We start from the raw sequence: 18,671 nt of genomic DNA, 5'->3' as shown, positions 1-18,671 counted from the left end.
TGTTGTAACTCGTCTGCAGTATTGCTGAATAGAACAATGTATGTCTACGCTCCTTTCTTTCTTTACGTCTATTTTGTTATCACTTTACTTCCCCCTCCCCTCTCTCCCCAGCGTAGGGTAGCAAACCTCCCTGCCTTTGCCCCTTTCCTCTGTCTCTCGTCTCTCGCTCGTCCGTGTCTCTTCTTGTGCCGTCTGTTTGGCGCTTTAATACTTCAGTCTCTCTCTCTCTCTCTCTCTCTCTAGAACAATGTCATCGGCAAATCGAAGGTTGCTGAGCTATTCGCCGTCGATCCTTACTCCCAAGCCTTCCCAGTTTAATAGCTTGAATACTTCTTCCAAGCCGCTTGCATACTTTCTTTCATAAAATTCGGGATATGACTACAGAATTGCTTCCACATTGAACGCTTCGTGTCAAACTTCAAACTAACAATCGGCACTGATCGATAAATGTGCGCACAGCATCGACATGCCACAATTACAAGGAAAGGAGATGCCGCAGGGAAGGGCAAGTTGTGACGAAGCATTTTTTAACCAGACCACGAATCATGCAACGGCGCTGCTCCAGTCACCTTACGCGCAGAACGTTATCGTCGTTATGAGAGCCTTGCTATTATCAAAGCACGATACTGCCTGGTTGCCCACGTGACCATACTAAGCGACGCATACGAGCCGCGTTACAGTGGTGCCTGCCACCTGCGGTATCCGGGCCCTTCAACCATGCGTCCTCGAACCGTTGTTTGCCTACTGATCCTCAGCATCGTCCTGGTGACTGTGGGCTTCACGATGCTCGTCTTGTTCGGTGAGTAAGGCGACGGCGCTTCAAAGGTGGCTGTATTCCCTAAGAAAAACGAGGCATAGCGCAAAAAAGAAAGGCACAGGGGCACCAGAAGAAACACGTAGCACACGTTCTATAAGCGCTGACCAAAACAAAGTCCCGTTGTCAAAACGCTGGCTATCAGCCCCTAAAGGCTCTCGGCATGGAATACTATAGTTGTGCGATTGAGACGAGGACATGGGAAGAGCGGAAACACAAAGTGTGTTTGTGTGTTTGCGAGCTTTCTTTTTTCTACCCTCATCTCGTCTGCGCTGCACTAGTATTCCAAGATGGCATACCAAAGCGCGCTTCGCAACCGTATAGTTCTCAGCTTCGACTGTGCGCCCTGTGTCGATGAAAAGAAAGTTGCGCGTTCGATGTCCCGCCAAGTGTGCTCACGCATTTCCTTTGAGCGATATACATCATTTATCCCAATTTCACAACTTAAGAACAACCAACTGAAGCCTTGTAACCCTTTCGTGGCCTGTGCCTGCCACAGGATTGGTAATCGGCAGTTGACAGACCCAGTCAAACCTGCATGGAGCCAAGATTGCTTGAAAGTCATGACCTGATATGGCAACAATTTTTTGCTGGCGCCTTCAGGGCTTAAGTTGATCTCTTTGCGCAGAGCGAAACAAGCGATACATCACTCACCTAGCCGCGTATTATCGTCACACGTCATTCGAGTACACAATAGACCGCCGGTCGCAAACGATTTCCAGTGCTGCTATCCAGGGCACACCGGTCCTGCACTCAACACCATGATTAATTGCAGCTGCGTGTAATCGCACTTTTTATGACAATGAATAAGCGAGCTTATATGCCACTCGGTATACAGGCAGATCGCACTGGCGGGTGGTTAGCACGCTCTCGTAGTTTGTACCTTTAGTGGATACGCTCCCTGTTCGTGTTCGGTCGACGTCTACTACACTCTACTGCCAAACCGTAAGTCGATGCTCATGCGCGCTTGAGACCTCATGTTCCGTCTGTTGACGACAGCGTGAGCGTGACTGTGTAGTGCGTCCAGTCGCGTCCTGCCGGTGAAGCTACAAATGGCGGGAGCCGCATCCTGCCGGTAAACCTACAAATGGCGGGAGCCGCATCCTGCCGGTAAACCTACAAATGGTGGGAGTCGCGTCCTGCTGGTAAACCTACAGCGTGCTCTACCTGTGTGAGTGGTCCGCGCTGCCGATATTGAGAACACGTAGTATATACCTACATAAATACGATACATTTCATGTGTACTGTATAGGACAAAACCGCTGTCGCGGCAGTGAATGCCAGGGATGATCCCGTATAACGTCGTGAACGTTATTGTGATTTGGGATATTACCACAAAGAACACGCGAGTCTTGAAGAAAGGGTCAAGACGAAGCGGTATGCTGACAACTGATGATCACTGATGAATGAATCGCTTCTTGTTGTTCCTTTCTTCAAGTCTCGTGTGTACTTTGCGGTAACTTGCCAAATCATGAATCACCAACTGGACTGCGACAACACTATGCTTATATTGTTGTGATGCTCACGCAAAACGGTCGCGGCCAGAGGTTGTGGCATTCACTGTCGCGCACCTCTTTTACAGCGAATAGCATTCTTTGCCTGTTTCGCCTCTTTCTTGTGGTTAATCGGTGGTCGGACTCGGCAAGGAAAGCGTTCGTTCTGGCTACTCAATCGCATTTACAATCATCGAAGAGGGTACCAGCACATTTTTTTTTCGATCAGTGAAAAGTAACCTCCAAGCATAGAACCCAGCTAACTTCGAAATTATTTAGGCTGAGACGATAAGTATGGCGATGCGTCTCGGTGCACCTGCCATTGCACTCTCGAAATACGAATTTGACTGTATTCCCAGGTTTTGAGGCAAATGTGGGCACGTGCTCTTGAACATGACAGTTCATTTACGGTATCAGTCACTATCAGTTGCTTTGCTTTTTTTTTTCTTCCACTAGTATTTCATAGAAATATAATTAGTTGGAAGTCAGCGCTCTTTCAGTCTTCGCCTATCCCTTATTTCATTACACGTGTGTGCTTTGCGAAGACTATAAAATTAACCGCTGCCAGTTCGCCCAAACTATATACACCCCACTTCGCTCCACCGCCGAGTCGAGTGAGCGGAATGTGAGGGTACGTGTCCATCGTTTTGCAGCCAAATTGATGGTCCACGTCATTCGTGGCTACGGGACAGGTGCTTATCGAAGGTGCACATTCTACACAGTTCTGTGCAGTGCATCAACGCGTAATTTTTTTGAGCGGAGTTGGGCGTACCGACTGGAAGGGCGGTCAGAGCCGTGTCACTTCAGGAAACACATACAAGGCAAGGAATGCTATTCGCTGCGCATGCGTGCGAGGTGTACACCTGTTAGGGCATCGTTTGCTAGACTGTTTCTTTCAGCCCGTGAAAGACTCGCCGAGGTAAATGTACCTGGCAGCGAATCTTCCATAGAAGCCCATACGTTCAAAACATTGCGGTTCATCGGCAGTTCATATGGGACTTAGCGCCATCTGTTCGAGGAGGGAACACTTCCGGCTGAAGAACAATGTGACGCCATATCCTTTAAAAACAGAAGTGACGTCATTTTGTTCTCAAAGGCGCGAAATTTGTTTTGCTGGCCTACCATTAGAGCTGTATCTTCAAGTGCCTTGCCCTGACATTCTACTCGATGGGCGTTTCGAGCTTTCAGCGCGGAAAGCGATAAAACAAAAAGTCAGCCGTACCGGTGTCGAAGTCTCACTTCTGAATAGAACATACTTTCTTTGGAGGCCGACGAAAGCTTTAGGTACAGAGTGCTGATTCTATCGTCCGACGCCAAGCCCGTTGGCCTGCGCAGCCACACGAAAAGAACTAAAGTAAATAATTGTCTGACGGTCGTAACTCACTACTTTTGACTGAACAGCTTGAGAAACGACGAAGGTACCCGCGTCACCAAATTCAGACAAACGTCGACAAGCAAAACAGCACTATGTGTGAGGGGGGCGTATTCTAACAGGTGAAGTTTACGAGCGCGCCTTTCTGCACAGTTCAAGAGCTACATTGATTTGCAAGCGAGAGCGGCGAGAGCACTCAGAAAACGGTATTTACTGATAGTGATAAAATAAGAGTTGTATTTTCTTTACTCGTCACGCATATATAAAATTGATTAGGAATATTATTTTCGTTGAATGAATCTGTGTCTCGCTTTAATTTTAAAAAAGCGCTTTTTTTTTCTTTCCCAATGTTTGTTCCCTCCAAACATAGTCACGCTTCAATCGCTGCTCCCATAACCACCCTTGCTGATGTCGGTGACAATTTGTTCTGAACCGCCTTTCGCCCGAAGTTTCGCCACCTATTTGGATCCATCTTGGACTCGTCCCGAGATTACCCTTACCGCTTGTCCCCTTCTAAGGCAAGCAGAAATCTGCTCCGTGCACACATGATGGTTACAATAAGCGGTTGCAAGCGTTGCATGACCGGTAAGCAGCATGCAGGGTCTCGGACGCTTGTCACTGGAGTGGCATGCTAATGTATCTTCATGCCCTGAATAGAGGTGCTCAGGCAATGCAATTGCCTGTACTAAAACTGTCAATATTCCATAATATGCTAACCAGCGCAAAGTAGACAACATGAACCCGCCGTGGTTCCTTAGTGGCTATGGTGTTGGGCTGCTCAGCACGAGGTCGCAGGATCGAATCCCGGCCACGGCGGCCGCATTCCGATGGGGGCGAAATGGGAAAACACCCGTGTACTTAGATTTAGGTGCACGTTAAAGAACCCTAGGTGGTCGAAATTACCGGAGTCCCCACTACGGCGTGCCTCATAATTGGATCGTGGTTTTCGCACGTAAAACCTCAAAATTCAATTCAATTAAACAACATGAGCGAAGTAGATAAGAAGACGTTTACGAGAACAGGACACGACATTGTTTACAAGTACGTGTCACACGTGTCTTCTGTTTAGCGCCGTTTAGTCAGCCGTGAAAGTCATACAAACGCGCCTAACTTTCTCTTGCAAGATTCCATGGTCATGCACCATGGTGTTGAAATTGAGAATCTGACGTCGTGTCGTTCTGTATACGTCCATCCACGCAAAATTGTTCACCTCAAGGACCGCCACGCTTTGGTGAGCGCAGGACGATTGCAGCGTCGAAGCTTACATGTTAGAAGCCAGCGAAAAAAATGTCCCCAAATTTGAACGTTGTACTTGCATGGTTTAGGCGTATAAATGGCTGTTAAATACGGTGGTGTTAAGTGGCGTTGCCACTTTCGACGTAAGCACGCTCGTTGACTGTGCAGTCTACTTCAAAAAAGTTTGCGGACCAAGACAATTGAGAAAAACCTTAATATTTCCGCAGCCTGGGTCCGGTGCCTGATATTTCTAACCTGTAAGTGCAGGCGAACAACATAGTGTTGTAGGAATTTGCTGGTTACGGTGAGACACCGCCGGGAAATTCAATCATTTCACATGCCGTGGTCCGTAAACTTCTGACGCTTACACTGCACACCAAAAGTTTTCACAGGACGCGCGCAGGTCGTACTCATCACGAGCTTCTCATCACTCTGCAGTTAAAGCGCATGCTAATCATTGATAAATTTACGTTCTGCTGGCAGCCAATTAGAAGGAACTGTCGGAAACCTTTCCATCGGCCTGTTATCGTGGCTGCCGATAATGTGGCCACGGCCAGCTTTTTACTATAAGCTGCTTCGAATCGCAAAATAAGATCAAAATTGACTAAGTTATCCGCTGTCCTAAACCAGGCTTCTGTTACTACATTCTCACACGAGTTCTCAAATAAATTCTAGGGTGTTACGTGCCAAAACCACGATTTGATTATGAGGCACGCTGTAGTGGGGGACTCTCAGTTAATTTTGACCACTTGGGGTCCTTTAACGTGAACTCAATGGATGGTACATGGACGTCTTTGTTTAGTTTTTCTTTTTCATTTCACCCACCGCAATTGCTTAGTGGCTATCGTGTTGTGCGGCTAAGTACAAGGTCACGTGATCGAATCCAGCCGGCCATGGCAGCCGGATTTCGATGGGGGCGAAATGCGGAAACACCCGTGTACTTGGATTTAGGTGTACGTTAAAGAACCCCAGGTGGTCCAAATTTCCGGAGTCCCCCGCTACGGCGTGCCTCGTAATCATATCGTAGTTTTGGCGCCTAAAACCCCATAATTTAATTTTCAGTGTTATTATATTCTTATTTTATCTTTTGCATTTCCCCGGCGCCATCGAAATACGGGACCGCCGTGGCCGGGTTTTGATTCCACGCCATCGGGCTTAGTTCATCGCAACGCCACAGCCGCTTTACGGCGGGTTCTTACCCGAGTGATTTTACAGCGGAATTACTCTTTCGCAGATCGTAATGCCTTGATCACTTGCACAACTTGCTCAAGTACATGAAACAGTTGCTGCAGACAACTTAATATGGCAACAAGCTGAAACATTGCTCAGGCAGTGTACACTATGCACAAATAGGTGTTTTCACAAATGAGGTGGAATAGTTAGAACAAGAACAAGTAATTAGTAATTAATGAAATCATACTTTGCATAGCGAGCGAACTTACGTAACACAAGTCTGTTTGCTATTTGTAAACAATAGCTGCACACATAGAATTAGGAATATATTGTCTTGAACATTCCCACGCACCTATAGTAGGCGTCCCCGAACGCTCTCACGTGGGCCTTCATATGCGTCCTTGTATCATAAGAACCAAATGATTCTGAACAACAATCATCGTGAGGCTACTCGCTGACTGGCATCGCAGTTTGCAGCGGGAGAACGCGACGTCATATTCTAAGAATATAACAATGTACAGATAGATGTTCGAAGGACGGCATGGCAGGGCGGCGGAGCGATGGTGTGACTGAAGTATTACGTCAGCGGCTCCGGGAAAATCACAGCGCTCGTGGCATGTATTGGTTGTGTGATCTATGAGCGCTTGGATGGCTCGAAGCGCTGAGTATCCCCGATAGTTATAGGACATCGGCAGCATGTGCACTACAATAAACACTCTCAGAATTATTGCTTATTGTGGCTCAAATATTGTGTAAGCGCATATTGAATACTGCTGATTCAGGATTTGATGTGTGTTTCGTCAAATGTTGCATATATCTTAGACTTATTTGGAAACCGAAGCTCAGGTCGTGTTGGTTGTTGTGCCTTAATATGCTCTTATGTTTTAGTTCGTTTGTCGTGCTCGTGTAAAACACGTTTAGTTCTGATGTTGCTATGTCACCGTCATCGACAAAAAAGAACAGAGGTGCAGTCGGCATTAAAAGTTCGCAGACTGCCGGAGTGTGAGAAAATGCTGTGTCTCCGCAGCTCGGGCACACAGTCTGGTATTAGGATTTGCGGCATGTAATAGGACATGCGAATAACGCACTGTTACCAAGTTTTACTTGCTACGGTCACAAACCGTTCGGAAACCCAGCGTTCCTGCAGATCCGGCCGTCCGTAATCTTTCGTTGCGGTCTGTACCTGCTACCTGTCATTGAGTAACAGCTTTGTTTTTACGTAGACCTCTTTCACAATCACTTTGTACCGTGAAGAACTAGTGAGCGAATGTTTTAAGTACGCTCTGGTGCTTTCTTTCTAGTTCCGCAGCTCCGGTTCCCCAAGACTCAAATCACGTGCGACACTCCGGCGAAAATGCAACGAGCGTCGCCGCATACCGACGCAGCGGCTGTCGCGGCCAAGGAGGACGGCGCTGCCGCTCCGCCATTGTCGCCATTCCTGCACGCAACGCCAGCCGCTGCCGTCAAGACTGCGGTCTTGGCCCAGGGCCGGCATCTGCCAAAGCCGATAGGCTTTCCCGTCGTCGCCGTCGTGCTGGGCTTCTTGCTGCTGTGGCTGCTGCGCACCACCGGGATTCTGCTGCCGGCGCTCATAGCCGCGTCGGCCCTGGCTGCGCTCGTCGTGCCCCTGGGTCACCGAACGGCGCCCACGGAGACCGGAGGCCCGACGTGCGGACTCAGCGCCATCTGCCGCCTCACCGAGACGGCTCGAACCAACGTGCACCTGCGCATGGAACTGGCCGGCCTTCCCGAGCCGTACGTGAAGCACGTCGGCCGTCTGCTGGCACTCCTGCAGGGCATCAACTGCGACCGCGTCGAGCAGAGCTGCAGTCGCATCTCGTTCTCGGACCTGCTTCCTTTCTGAGAAGGCACGTCTTGCAGACGGCATGGCTCGAGACAAACCGCCTCGCGAGACCGAATGACAAAGGACTAACTCACCCGCATGCATTACCATAGGCTGTGTACTTAAGACTACTCGTTTCAGCGTTTGGCAAAACATTGTTTCATTCTGCATGTACCGGCCAACCATAGCGACATCTGGTGACAGGCGAATGAGCAAACCCTCTCTGTCAGCCTCAAAATCAAGGAACCCATGTTTCTGCCCCAGCTGGGATTTTAGCCGCTGACAACAGCACGTTTTAGATCTTTCCGTGCTGCTCTCGTTTTCAATTACTTAAGCACTGTACATGTACCATGGCGCCCTTGAAGAGGGATAGAGGCGGATGTATGCATATGGCTCTGTACCAGGAAATAAAAGTGCTGAGGGAAGTTAGCGCTGAAAATTGCGTCCACTTTCTGTGTTCATGCTGCGTTATCACTGCACCAGAATGCTTCTAGCGTTTTTCTTCCAAGTGACAATTCCTTTTACGTCTTTTATGTCCAGCTTATATAATAAATGTGGGGCGTCAAGGTTACACAGTTCACTGAAACACTTGCAGTATCACCCACACTTCAAGGGAGAACCTGACTAGAGTACAAGCCCCGATTACTGCTCAAACCAGACAAGAAAGCATCCACAGTAATTCTTCGTCAATTTATTTCTGTCTCGTGCGTTATATCCACCACTAATTTTCGGGAAAATTGCCAAGATTTCTTGAAGTTGCGCAAGATAGAATGCTAAATATGGCGTCCCTTTTAAGAGTGAACCTCCAGGGGGTGAAAATTAGTCCGGAGTCCCCCACTACGGCGTGCCTCATTATCATATCCTGGTTCTGGCACGTAAAACACCATAATTTAATTTTAATTTGAACCGTGAACTGAGCAGCAGGTTCTTAAATTACTTATTTTTCCCCTGAATAGTGCCAGTTAAAGCATTTACTGCAACGTTAACGTGTTCATTGCCGAAACGCGGCAGACTTTTGCATACTTGTTGGCAGCGACCAGTTTGCATCTATATGGACAGAAGAATGTGGTTAACCGCAAACTCGCGTGGCAGCCCGGACTGTGTAGTATGGGTCACCCGCTGATAACAGATTGTATACACTTGTACATTATAGCTTTGTACTATCATATAAACCAATCTGGCATTGGAATTGTTCAACCAGCGTGAAAATCAGTGGCTGACGCATGGACCTTTCTGGCATGCCTTCGCTGAGGGCTTCCGTTCCAGATTTTTTACAATTCTTCCAGGTTCGCTTTGCGTACTTCCTGTTTGGCGTTTCTTTAGGTCTCGAGAGTGTTAAGTGTACACAAGCAATTGGTCTTATTATGGAACTTTCAGCACGCGTACAAATCACGGCGACTTAGAGTACAGGTGGTGTCCAAACTCACACCACAGCAGCGGTTGCCTCTGAGTGAAAAAAAACTGATATCGAAGGCTATGCTTTTGCAGACTGCATGCACCGACACTAATTGCATAGCCGTAAACATATCACGGCCAACACGTTTCGGACACCATCTGCGTGTCTCTAATGGTAGACGTCCCAACAAGACAAGCGGCTCACAGGAAGATGAAGACGAAGTTATCAACAATGGACGAACAAGAGAAGCCAAAGCTTGTAGCCAACGTTTACACAAGGGGATTTATCTTGGATCCAAGCATGAAGCTTTTGACTTTAGATCACTCAATTGCACCTGACATTCAACCATGAAAATGCAAATAATGCTGACATTCCAGAAAATACCTGATCCTATGCGATGTTCTGACTGTACACAATGGTAGCAATTAGGAGCTAAACTAACTTTTGCCGCAACGATTTCAAGAAAACAAGCAAGCCTCGAGAAGCTTCACATGGAAAGCCATGACGGCGTTCGAAAAGAGAAAGACGAAGTTTATACATGTTTATGCGTTGGAAGTAGTTCCCATGCTTGTAGAGCTGGAACGCAGGCCTCTTGAGTACATGCTGGCCCCAGGTTTCGCTTTCTTTGTGTGATATTCAGCATTTAGGTACCCTTTATAGCGCGCGGCATTTTTGCCTCCTACATGAGTTTGAACTGCTGCAAAAACACGATAAATGCCACGCTGGTTTATCAGCTGGCATGTCGTCAACACGCGGATTTGGCACAGTGCAAGCTCTCCGACAGGCCATTTAAGCAGCCCGAGTCCTGTATAGTAAGTAGCCTAAATCCGGTTCAGTGAGTTTCATTAATCTGCAGTGCATGTCCACGGCACGTTTACAAATTGAACCACAAGGACAACTCTGAAATTTCGTGCCTATAGAGTTCCCCTAGTGTACTTGGTTCACGTTAGAGCCCAATCTGAATGCGACGTAAAAGCCCGTGACTTCGCTTCAAACCCCTCAAAGATGGTGCAGTAGTTACGAAGTTCTGCTGCTAATCACAAGGTCACGGGTTCGGTGCTCAGCCCTATCGGCCGCGTTCCAGCACACCTTACATAACCCCGGATGGCCCAACTTATTCCACGTGACATGTTCGTGTTACTAAGCCTATATGGGTGTTTGCGCAGTAGAATGTGCGACAGGCACGCTGAACCCCCGTGCACCACTCGGTCGTTGTTTTTTTTTTTTTCGGAAATCTGCTGCTTACATTCGTAGTGGGTACGCTGTACATGAAACACCGCAGGACTGGATGCCATTATTGCACGCTTTCGCGTGCTCGCATGACTTTCGAATGCGTTTGCAATCACCTTAAACTTCTGTACCGCTTTGTTTTTCGGAATATTCTGTGATCCCATGTAATAACAAAATTTTTTTTGTAGCCTAAAGGCTGTTACGCTGCCAGGTCGAATCCCGGTGATGGACATGAATTTTTTTTAGCGAGGTTTAAACTACTCGGCGAGAACCCGTCAAGCGACCGACCGATCCAGGCCAAACCTCGGAATGGTAGGCAAGGAAAACTTCCCTTTAAATTGTAGCGGACATACTGGAACGTTGGCAGCACGAAATGAGACGACCGAATCTAAAGAAGTCAATTTATATTTTCATGTAAGATACACATAAAGAGAGAGACAGGCATGTTAATCAGATATGAATTCCGAAACCTACAACTACGTTGTCCACCATGGCTGCTGTGTCGCCTTAGGACGTTACACCCCATGAGCCGAGTTTCGTTTCAATGTTTTTTTGTGCCTTGACTCTTACAAAAACAAAATATAGTCGCCTCCTACTCTCCCTATGCCCACTGCCTGCCCTAAGAGCGTGTATATCATGCTTAGCTATGAAACCTACGGAAAAGGGGTGTCTTACATTCTGCTGCATGCAAATACGCAAGTATTGGAGACCTGTTTGTAATGCTGTAGTGGTGGTTATGATAAGCAATACCTTAAAGTACTTGCCGATAACTGGAGTATATTTCGGCAAGAACGAAGCTTCACAAGGGATAAGGAAGTGAAGGCTATCCAAGTGAAGAGAGGGACGAACAGGGAAAGACCGGAAGATTAACCGAGGACGTGCCAGGTAGCAAAAAAAGAGCGAAAAATATAAAGATCGCTTTCTTTGTCTGCCTCCATGCTGTAGTCTTACAATTCGCCGCTTTCGAAGCTACGAAGCAAAAGTGCGAGTTCATTACTATATTGAAGGATTATCCGTTTGACACCCGCAGCACCAACTTTTTTTTGCGTTTGTAATCTTGGTTTCACCTTTTTTCTCGGCATCAGTCGAACTTTCTCAAATCTGAGTCGGCACATTGTGGACTCGCATGGCAGTCACTTTACCGTGTCTCTACACCTGTCGCTCAAAACTGGCGTGTCCTTGTTTATTCACGCTGTTTTAGCTTACTTATGAAAAATGTCTTCTAGAACGGGATCCTTCCTCCTATCGCTGAAACCTTGCAACATGCAGCATACGCAAGCGTCAACCTCATCGCCATCAACTTAAACTCGCCAGTCGCGCTCCTTGGCCTACTACCTGCGAAGATGAATCGCGTTACCTGAGGTCATTGCCTTCTTTGGACCCGTAGAAGTTATTTCACGGGGACATGTGAAAAGGATGTGCAAAGCACTCAAGTTCGATAAACGTCGCCAAATTATAGGCTATACAACGATTGGCTGAAAGTCAGCGCCTGGTCTGTGGTGTGCGTTTGTGTGTGTGTGTCCTTGTGTAGTCATGCTGTTTCAGCTTAGTTTTAAAGACTTGACCAACTAGCCCTCACCGAGATGTTACTAAGTCACAATTTGACACCGTCACCGCAAAACGTTCGCTGGACCGCTAGAAACTCGCTTACCTAAGTCTTTCGAGTACTTGGAACTCGCTAAGTTTAGTTTCACTTCAACAGTGGTGGACGAAGCTGCGAGCTACAGCAAAAGCGTGCGACAGAGAAAGCGTACGTACCACACACACACGCACAAGCGCATGCTACGCGCATTCGTCAACAATCGGCATCACTGTTCGAAAGGGTGCCCCTCTGGTGTCAAGACGCCACAGACCGGCTTCCGACCCCTGGAGACATGTAAGCCTGGGCATAGCTGTCACGAGCTTCAGTCTCCCGATTACGCACCCGATGCTCATTAATCATTCTTAATAGTTTCATTACAGCACAAAAAAAAAACACCAAAGAGAAAGGAAGTAAGGAAGCCTGGCGAGCCACAGCGAGCGCATCTCTCACTCTAAGCATTAAACGCCAGCGGCGTCAGGAGCTAGAGTTTATTATTTTTTTTTGCCTGTGTCGCTTGTTTTTCCTGTTCGTCAGGCATGGAATGCATTAAATCCGAGACGGCATTAATGGCCCTCGCGCTCGCGTACCTACATGCGATTGCCCGTCTCGGTATCTGGAGATTTATGGATGCGCATCCCGGCGGTAAGTTTATGACGGATAGGTAGCTCCACGGAGGGACACCGTCGTAAGGACCGTTGGTTTCGGAAAGGCCGTAAAACGGCCGCCACGAATCAAACGTGTGCGATCCAACTGGCTGTGTCCCCTTCGATCACGCCTTCGGGCCGCGGAGGGGTATATCTAGCGGGCACCGGGGCATCGGAGCATCACTTTCGGGCAGGCTCAAAGTGTGACAGTGACCAAGATGAGGACCTTCGCCTTCCCCTTGGCGGTCGCCGCTGCGGTAAGCAAGCGAGTCTTTGCGAGATTCGTAGAAGGTTCGCTGTCTTAGAGCCCCTTCCAGCGTCCACTGCGAGCTAGAAAACGCAAAGTCCTTTCGGAAACGGTGCGCCTTATTCGGCCGGGACTCGGGTGAAGAAGGATGCAATAGGAGCGATGTTTGCAGGAAATCCAGCTATGGCGAAAATCGTGCTACTCAAAATATCGATTCATGCTAAGTTTCTTGTGGTTCCGCATTGTTGCATGCGCTTTAAATCCGATTATTCAGAGTGGTAAGGATTACAGAGGAAACGGTGTTAGAGAAGGCTTAAGTTTTCCCGGACAGATTAGCACAGCGAAAGGCTTGGCTTTTATTCGGATTGATATTAAGAGTAAGCAATGGGGTAGGGCAGATCATGCGGTGTGTAGAGCATAATTAGTGGTGAATTGCAGTAAAGGAATCAGGCGTGAAAGAGTAGGCCAATGCAAGGCTGACTTTTCGCAATGGGCGATTGCAAGGAGAATTAAGCCTTCGTCGTACAGTAGACGTACGATATGATGGTGGCCGTGGTGGGGATGATGATGATGATGATGATGACGACGACGACGATGATGATGATGATGTCGCCGACGCTGATTGTGTCTGAAATGTTAATGGAGCATGGCTCCACTTAGAATGAAGTGAGAAGTAGAAAGTCTGAAGGACACTCCTCCACGGAGAGATAGCTTCTCGAGACTGCAAAGTTATTCGCCCAGCTTGCAGATGCCTCCTCCTTTCATTGGATATTTAATTATACGAGATTGCTGGAAAATTCTAATCTACAGTTTTTTACTCAGGCTTGATGTATAGCAGCCTTAGTCCTACCAAGCTTTTAATAAGGACTTCTGACAGGTATGCCTTCCTGCTACCACTGATAAGTAAAAGAGGTACCAAGGGCTGCAATAAGAGCAAGCTTTAATTCAGCTCAACCGAAATTCGGCACTTGGTCGGAGCTTGCAAAAAAATCTACTCTATGCAGGGTCCTCACATTAATTTTTTTAGCCCTATCGTTTGCGGATCGCAAAATTATGTGTGCAGGTTCGTCTTATGAAAGAATGTCACAGGTTCGCGTAGAGCTGGCGGGGTGCGGGCTCTTGCACACTTCAGATTTTTAAGGCACCACACATAAAGATGGGCCAGAGGAAAAACGTCGTCGTTTCGCGTGCGCATTTGAGTAGGTTATGTCCGTTGAATAATACAGTGCCAATTGACCCAGCAAAGTGTTCTCACTTTCTTCCTGGACTCCTAAATCAAGTAGGATTTCTTTCTTAATATTTTGTTTATTAGCACGTTTATTTTGGAATAATTTCATAGAATCCATAAATGATGTTGAACAAAACCTGATTGCGAAGTGTTTCTAAAAAGAGATGAACAATATTGGGGAAATTGTCAGTATGTGAGTGACACTTTAATCACCGTTTTAAGAGTAGACCTTTCATACGTTGTATTTCTCTCACTTTTACATTCGGCTTCAGCTCTATGTCCTAACGCTGTTTCTCCTTGCTATTTTTTACAGCTTTTCGCCTGTTCGCTGGTCCAGGGTAAGGTTGAGCTCCTTCTGCAATAGTACAGCTGGCGCGCTAGCCATTTGGAAACACGAGCTACACATAGCCAGAATATCTACAAACTTGTATAGATCTTATGCCTTTTCCTCAGTCTACTCTACTGTCCCATTCTACGGGTATTCCAGCCCAATAATTTTTTTCCTTTGATATGTGCCTAGTTTGCTAAACAAGTAACAAACTAACTAGTGCTAGGTTCCGTTACTCGGAGCTTCGGAATAGAATACGCACTTCTAGTGTCTGCCTTCTCACTTCGGTAAATGCCTTGCCATAGCATAGCCTCTCAAGATCTTTACAACCACCCTGCGTACATACATTATTGTATGAGAAAAGGTTTGGACACTTCAGTGCATCCTAAAAAGTTTCACCAGCAATGACTTCATAACTTCCTCAGCCTTCTTAGGTGCCCATTTCTTCTCGAAAACTGGTCACACCAATGTACAACTGATTCCCTTTTCCTTCTCATTTAGGACGGCATCTTAGCGAAGAAGCACGGTTCCTAGAACAACAATACCAGTCCAAGGGAGCCATCAAGGGAGCCGTCAAGGGAGCTCTCCTTCAGCAACAACAAGCATCACAGGTCAAGGGAGCCCTCAAGGGAGCCATCAAGGGTGGCCTTCTTCAGCAACAAGCACAAGCGCAAGTCCAGGGAGCTCTCAAGGGAGCCGTGAAGGGTGCCCTCCTTCAGCAACAGCAAGCCTCACAGGTCAAGGGAGCTCTTAAGGGAGCTATCAAGGGTGGTCTGCTTCAGCAGCAAGCACAAGCGCAAGTTCAGGGAGCCCTCAAGGGAGCCATCAAGGGTGGTCTGCTTCAGCAACAGCAAGCTGCACAGGTCAAGGGAGGTCTCAAGGGAGCCATCAAGGGAGCTCTCCTTCAGCAACAACAAGCATCACAGGTCAAGGGAGCCCTCAAGGGAGCCATCAAGGGTGGCCTTCTTCAGCAACAAGCACAAGCGCAAGTCCAGGGAGCTCTCAAGGGAGCCGTGAAGGGTGCCCTCCTTCAGCAACAACAAGCATCACAGGTCAAGGGAGCCCTCAAGGGAGCCATCAAGGGTGGCCTTCTTCAGCAACAAGCACAAGCGCAAGTCCAGGGAGCTCTCAAGGGAGCCGTGAAGGGTGCCCTCCTTCAGCAACAGCAAGCCTCACAGGTCAAGGGAGCTCTTAAGGGAGCTATCAAGGGTGGTCTGCTTCAGCAGCAAGCACAAGCGCAAGTTCAGGGAGCCCTCAAGGGAGCCATCAAGGGTGGTCTGCTTCAGCAACAGCAAGCCGCACAGGTCAAGGGAGGTCTCAAGGGAGCCATCAAGGGTGGTCTGCTTCAGCAGCAAGCACAAGCGCAAGTTCAAGGAGCCCTCAAGGGAGCCATCAAGGGTGGTCTGCTTCAGCAACAGCAAGCTGCACAGGTCAAGGGAGGTCTCAAGGGAGCCATCAAGGGTGGACTGCTTCAGCAGCAAGCACAAGCGCAAGTTCAGGGAGCCCTCAAGGGAGCCATCAAGGGTGGTCTGCTTCAGCAACAGCAAGCCGCACAGGTCAAGGGTGCCCTCAAGGGAGCTATCAAGGGAGGCCTCCTTCAGCAACAACAAGCCGCACAGGTCAAGGGAGCCCTGAAGGGAGCCGTTAAGGGTGGTCTGCTTCAACAGCAAGCTCAAGCGCAAGTCCAGGGAGCTCTCAAGGGAGCCATGAAGGGTGGTCTCGTTCAACAGGCTGCTGCCCAGCAGGCTTACCAACAAGCCGCCGCTCAACAATTCGCTGGCCGTTAATACCTGAAAGAGTGCATAAGTGTTGCTTGTGCGACAGTGTAAAGACTTGTTCGGGTGCTTAAACAGTAATAAAATTATTTTGTTGTTAATGTAACGACGCTCACTGTTGATTGACGACACTACGGAGAGCAAATGTCGGAATTATAAAACACCCATGGCCTCCGAGACAATGCAACGCATTGCACGACCCCGAAGGCCGCGCTGTTGAAACTAACTTTATGCCATCATACTCCGCATAAAGCGTTAACTCCCTCTTCTCTTCCTTCTTTTAGTACACATACAGGGGCTGGATTCCATTTTTACGTTTATTGGGAAGCAGAGACCCTGAGGTACTGAAACCATGTCCCGCTATCCCTTTGGCTCCTTCTTAAGCTCTTTATGAAAAGCTTGATGAGTGCTTGCATGTTCCTAGGTTCGATTGAGGCCGTAACATGCTAGTTCTGTACTATATGCTAAACTGTAAAGAGCAGGCGTACTTGACAGTCGCAATTCGTAAAGTATAGGCGCCTCCGACACCGCAAAAGGTGTATATGTAAATGCACTTCCAAAGACACAGTCATGAATGTGGCACGTTAAATAACAGTTTTCACATCCTCAGCTTTCATACTGGCGCATAATTCGCACAGTTTTAAATGTGTGGCTTTACTAAGCAGATAAACACGGTGCCAGTGGTATCCCTCGTGGCCCGAAATAAGATACAGGTGGTTTTACTTTCCGCAAAAGATTACGTCCATTTTATATGCTTTTCTGTCGCTTTGCCTTGACGCCGGACCGGATGTGAGGAAACGGTGGATGTGTTACACTAGCAGGAGAGGAAACAACCGCTCGAAACGACGGTCACAACCGCCTCACTGGCAACCATGATCGAAGATGACAAAGAACATCGAACCGATCAAAAGCCAAGTGTTCAAGAATATTCTGACTTACATATGCTGAGCCCACCAACGGCTCGACAGCTAATTTGAGATTGTCGGGCACACGCAGCTCTACAAGCTAAACACTTACATGCAGCCGCGATGAAGGACTGCGAAACCCAGACCCGATCAGCGGCTCCCCACTGGGGATCCGCGCTTGATTTCATCCTGACGTCCGCCTCATACACAAACTCTATAGCCCACGTGACCGCGGTCCGGTTGCAGCATCCTTGTATTTTCCCATCCCCTGACGCTCTTAAAAAAAAGATTATTCAGCAATCCCTGTCTGAATAAACATACATATATCTATTCATCTATCTTGCCTTTAGGGGTTTTAAGCTTGAAGGCCGTATAGGACACACTGTGATACAGCGCTAGGCGGAGGCACTTCGAGCAAGCCAATATCCAGTTGGTGCGTCTAAGGTACAACGTTGAGTGGGAACAGAGCGCGTTCCTTTCCTACAGACACTAAAGACGCGGGTGGCACTGCTTTGTGAAGCGACGCGAAAACGAAACAAGTCTGTAGCATTTAGCAGTTCTGTATCTTTTCATATAGGTACTCCATTCAGTGTCTTCATTTAGTGCCTATCCTTCTAAAGTAAGGACATACTTTGATGGTGATAGAGAGCACATAGAGACAAATGCCAGACAAGTACAGAGTTGTGTCACCTTTCTATACTAGATGAGCATGAGCATTTGGGCCATGAATGTTTGGCTAAATCATGGCTTCGCCACGATATTTTGGTGACAGACTGCTGAATTGCACCTAAGGTTCGAGCTGATGGAACACTAACTGGTGAGTGGTCGAGATATGCGAGATGTGTTTATAGTATTGGCGGAAGAAAAGTACGGAAGATACGTTACAGGCACAGGTAAACTTACCTGATAAATCACAGTTAGCCAAAATGCTAGACCGTAATACGCATATTAAACTCTGATTAGCGCTAGCAGGTTGGGTGACCATTTGTCGCTGCCCCCTTTCAAACAGGGTCCCACTAGACGTCATCATGATTAGCATCAACAGCAACTTTATGATCACAATCAATAATCCCTACTTTCTAGACGCAAAAGAAGGAATTTTGAAAGCAGCACTTCTCGAAAGTGTTTTCGTGGGAGCTTCGAAGTTGCCTGCACCCAATGTCGATGGCTTACAGATGGCACGTCGACAGATTGATAGGCCGTGGGTGGCTGTGCGCTGACGTCCTCAACAGGAATGGCAGGAGAGCCTCTGACCCCGCTGCACAGTATACAGCCGTTGAGACGATGTGTGGAAATCAGCCAGTTGTCGTCTGAAACTTTAGGCTACTTAGACATAGTTCATTAGCATAACCGTTGTGGTTAACGATGACCTTTGATGATTATCCTAATATGATGGCAATCAAAT

The 18,671-nt window shown here is 47.7% G+C and overlaps 2 protein-coding genes and 1 long non-coding RNA gene across 3 annotated transcripts; 2 read left to right on the top strand and 1 right to left on the bottom strand.

The window, feature by feature from the left end:
* Nucleotides 1-630: 630 nt before the first annotated feature.
* Nucleotides 631-8,373, top strand: LOC126527269 (uncharacterized). Its single transcript, XM_050175042.3, has 2 exons — nt 631-799; nt 7,390-8,373. The coding sequence occupies exons 1-2, from the start codon at nt 718-720 to the stop codon at nt 7,950-7,952; spliced, it is 645 nt and encodes a 214-aa protein (XP_050030999.1). The 5' UTR covers nt 631-717; the 3' UTR covers nt 7,953-8,373.
* LOC129383790 (uncharacterized) lies at nt 855-12,435 on the bottom strand. The gene is made up of 3 exons (XR_011890264.1): nt 12,316-12,435; nt 7,466-7,891; nt 855-1,348 (listed from the first exon to the last, which is right to left on the bottom strand). It is a non-coding gene; the product is annotated as an uncharacterized lncRNA (long non-coding RNA).
* Nucleotides 12,436-12,953: 518 nt separating this feature from the next.
* Nucleotides 12,954-16,467, top strand: LOC126527264 (uncharacterized). Its single transcript, XM_055068638.2, has 3 exons — nt 12,954-13,040; nt 14,572-14,596; nt 15,088-16,467. Exons 1-3 carry the CDS (start codon nt 13,002-13,004, stop codon nt 16,371-16,373), a joined length of 1,350 nt encoding a protein of 449 aa, XP_054924613.1. The 5' UTR covers nt 12,954-13,001; the 3' UTR covers nt 16,374-16,467.
* The last annotated feature ends 2,204 nt before the right edge of the window (nt 16,468-18,671 follow it).

The sequence above is a fragment of the Dermacentor andersoni genome, chromosome 9 (genome assembly GCF_023375885.2).
Source record: "Dermacentor andersoni chromosome 9, qqDerAnde1_hic_scaffold, whole genome shotgun sequence".
Classification (NCBI taxonomy): Eukaryota; Metazoa; Arthropoda; class Arachnida; order Ixodida; family Ixodidae; genus Dermacentor; species Dermacentor andersoni.
Note: the sequence above shows the minus strand (reverse complement) of the source record. Positions and strands in the feature narration are given on the sequence as shown.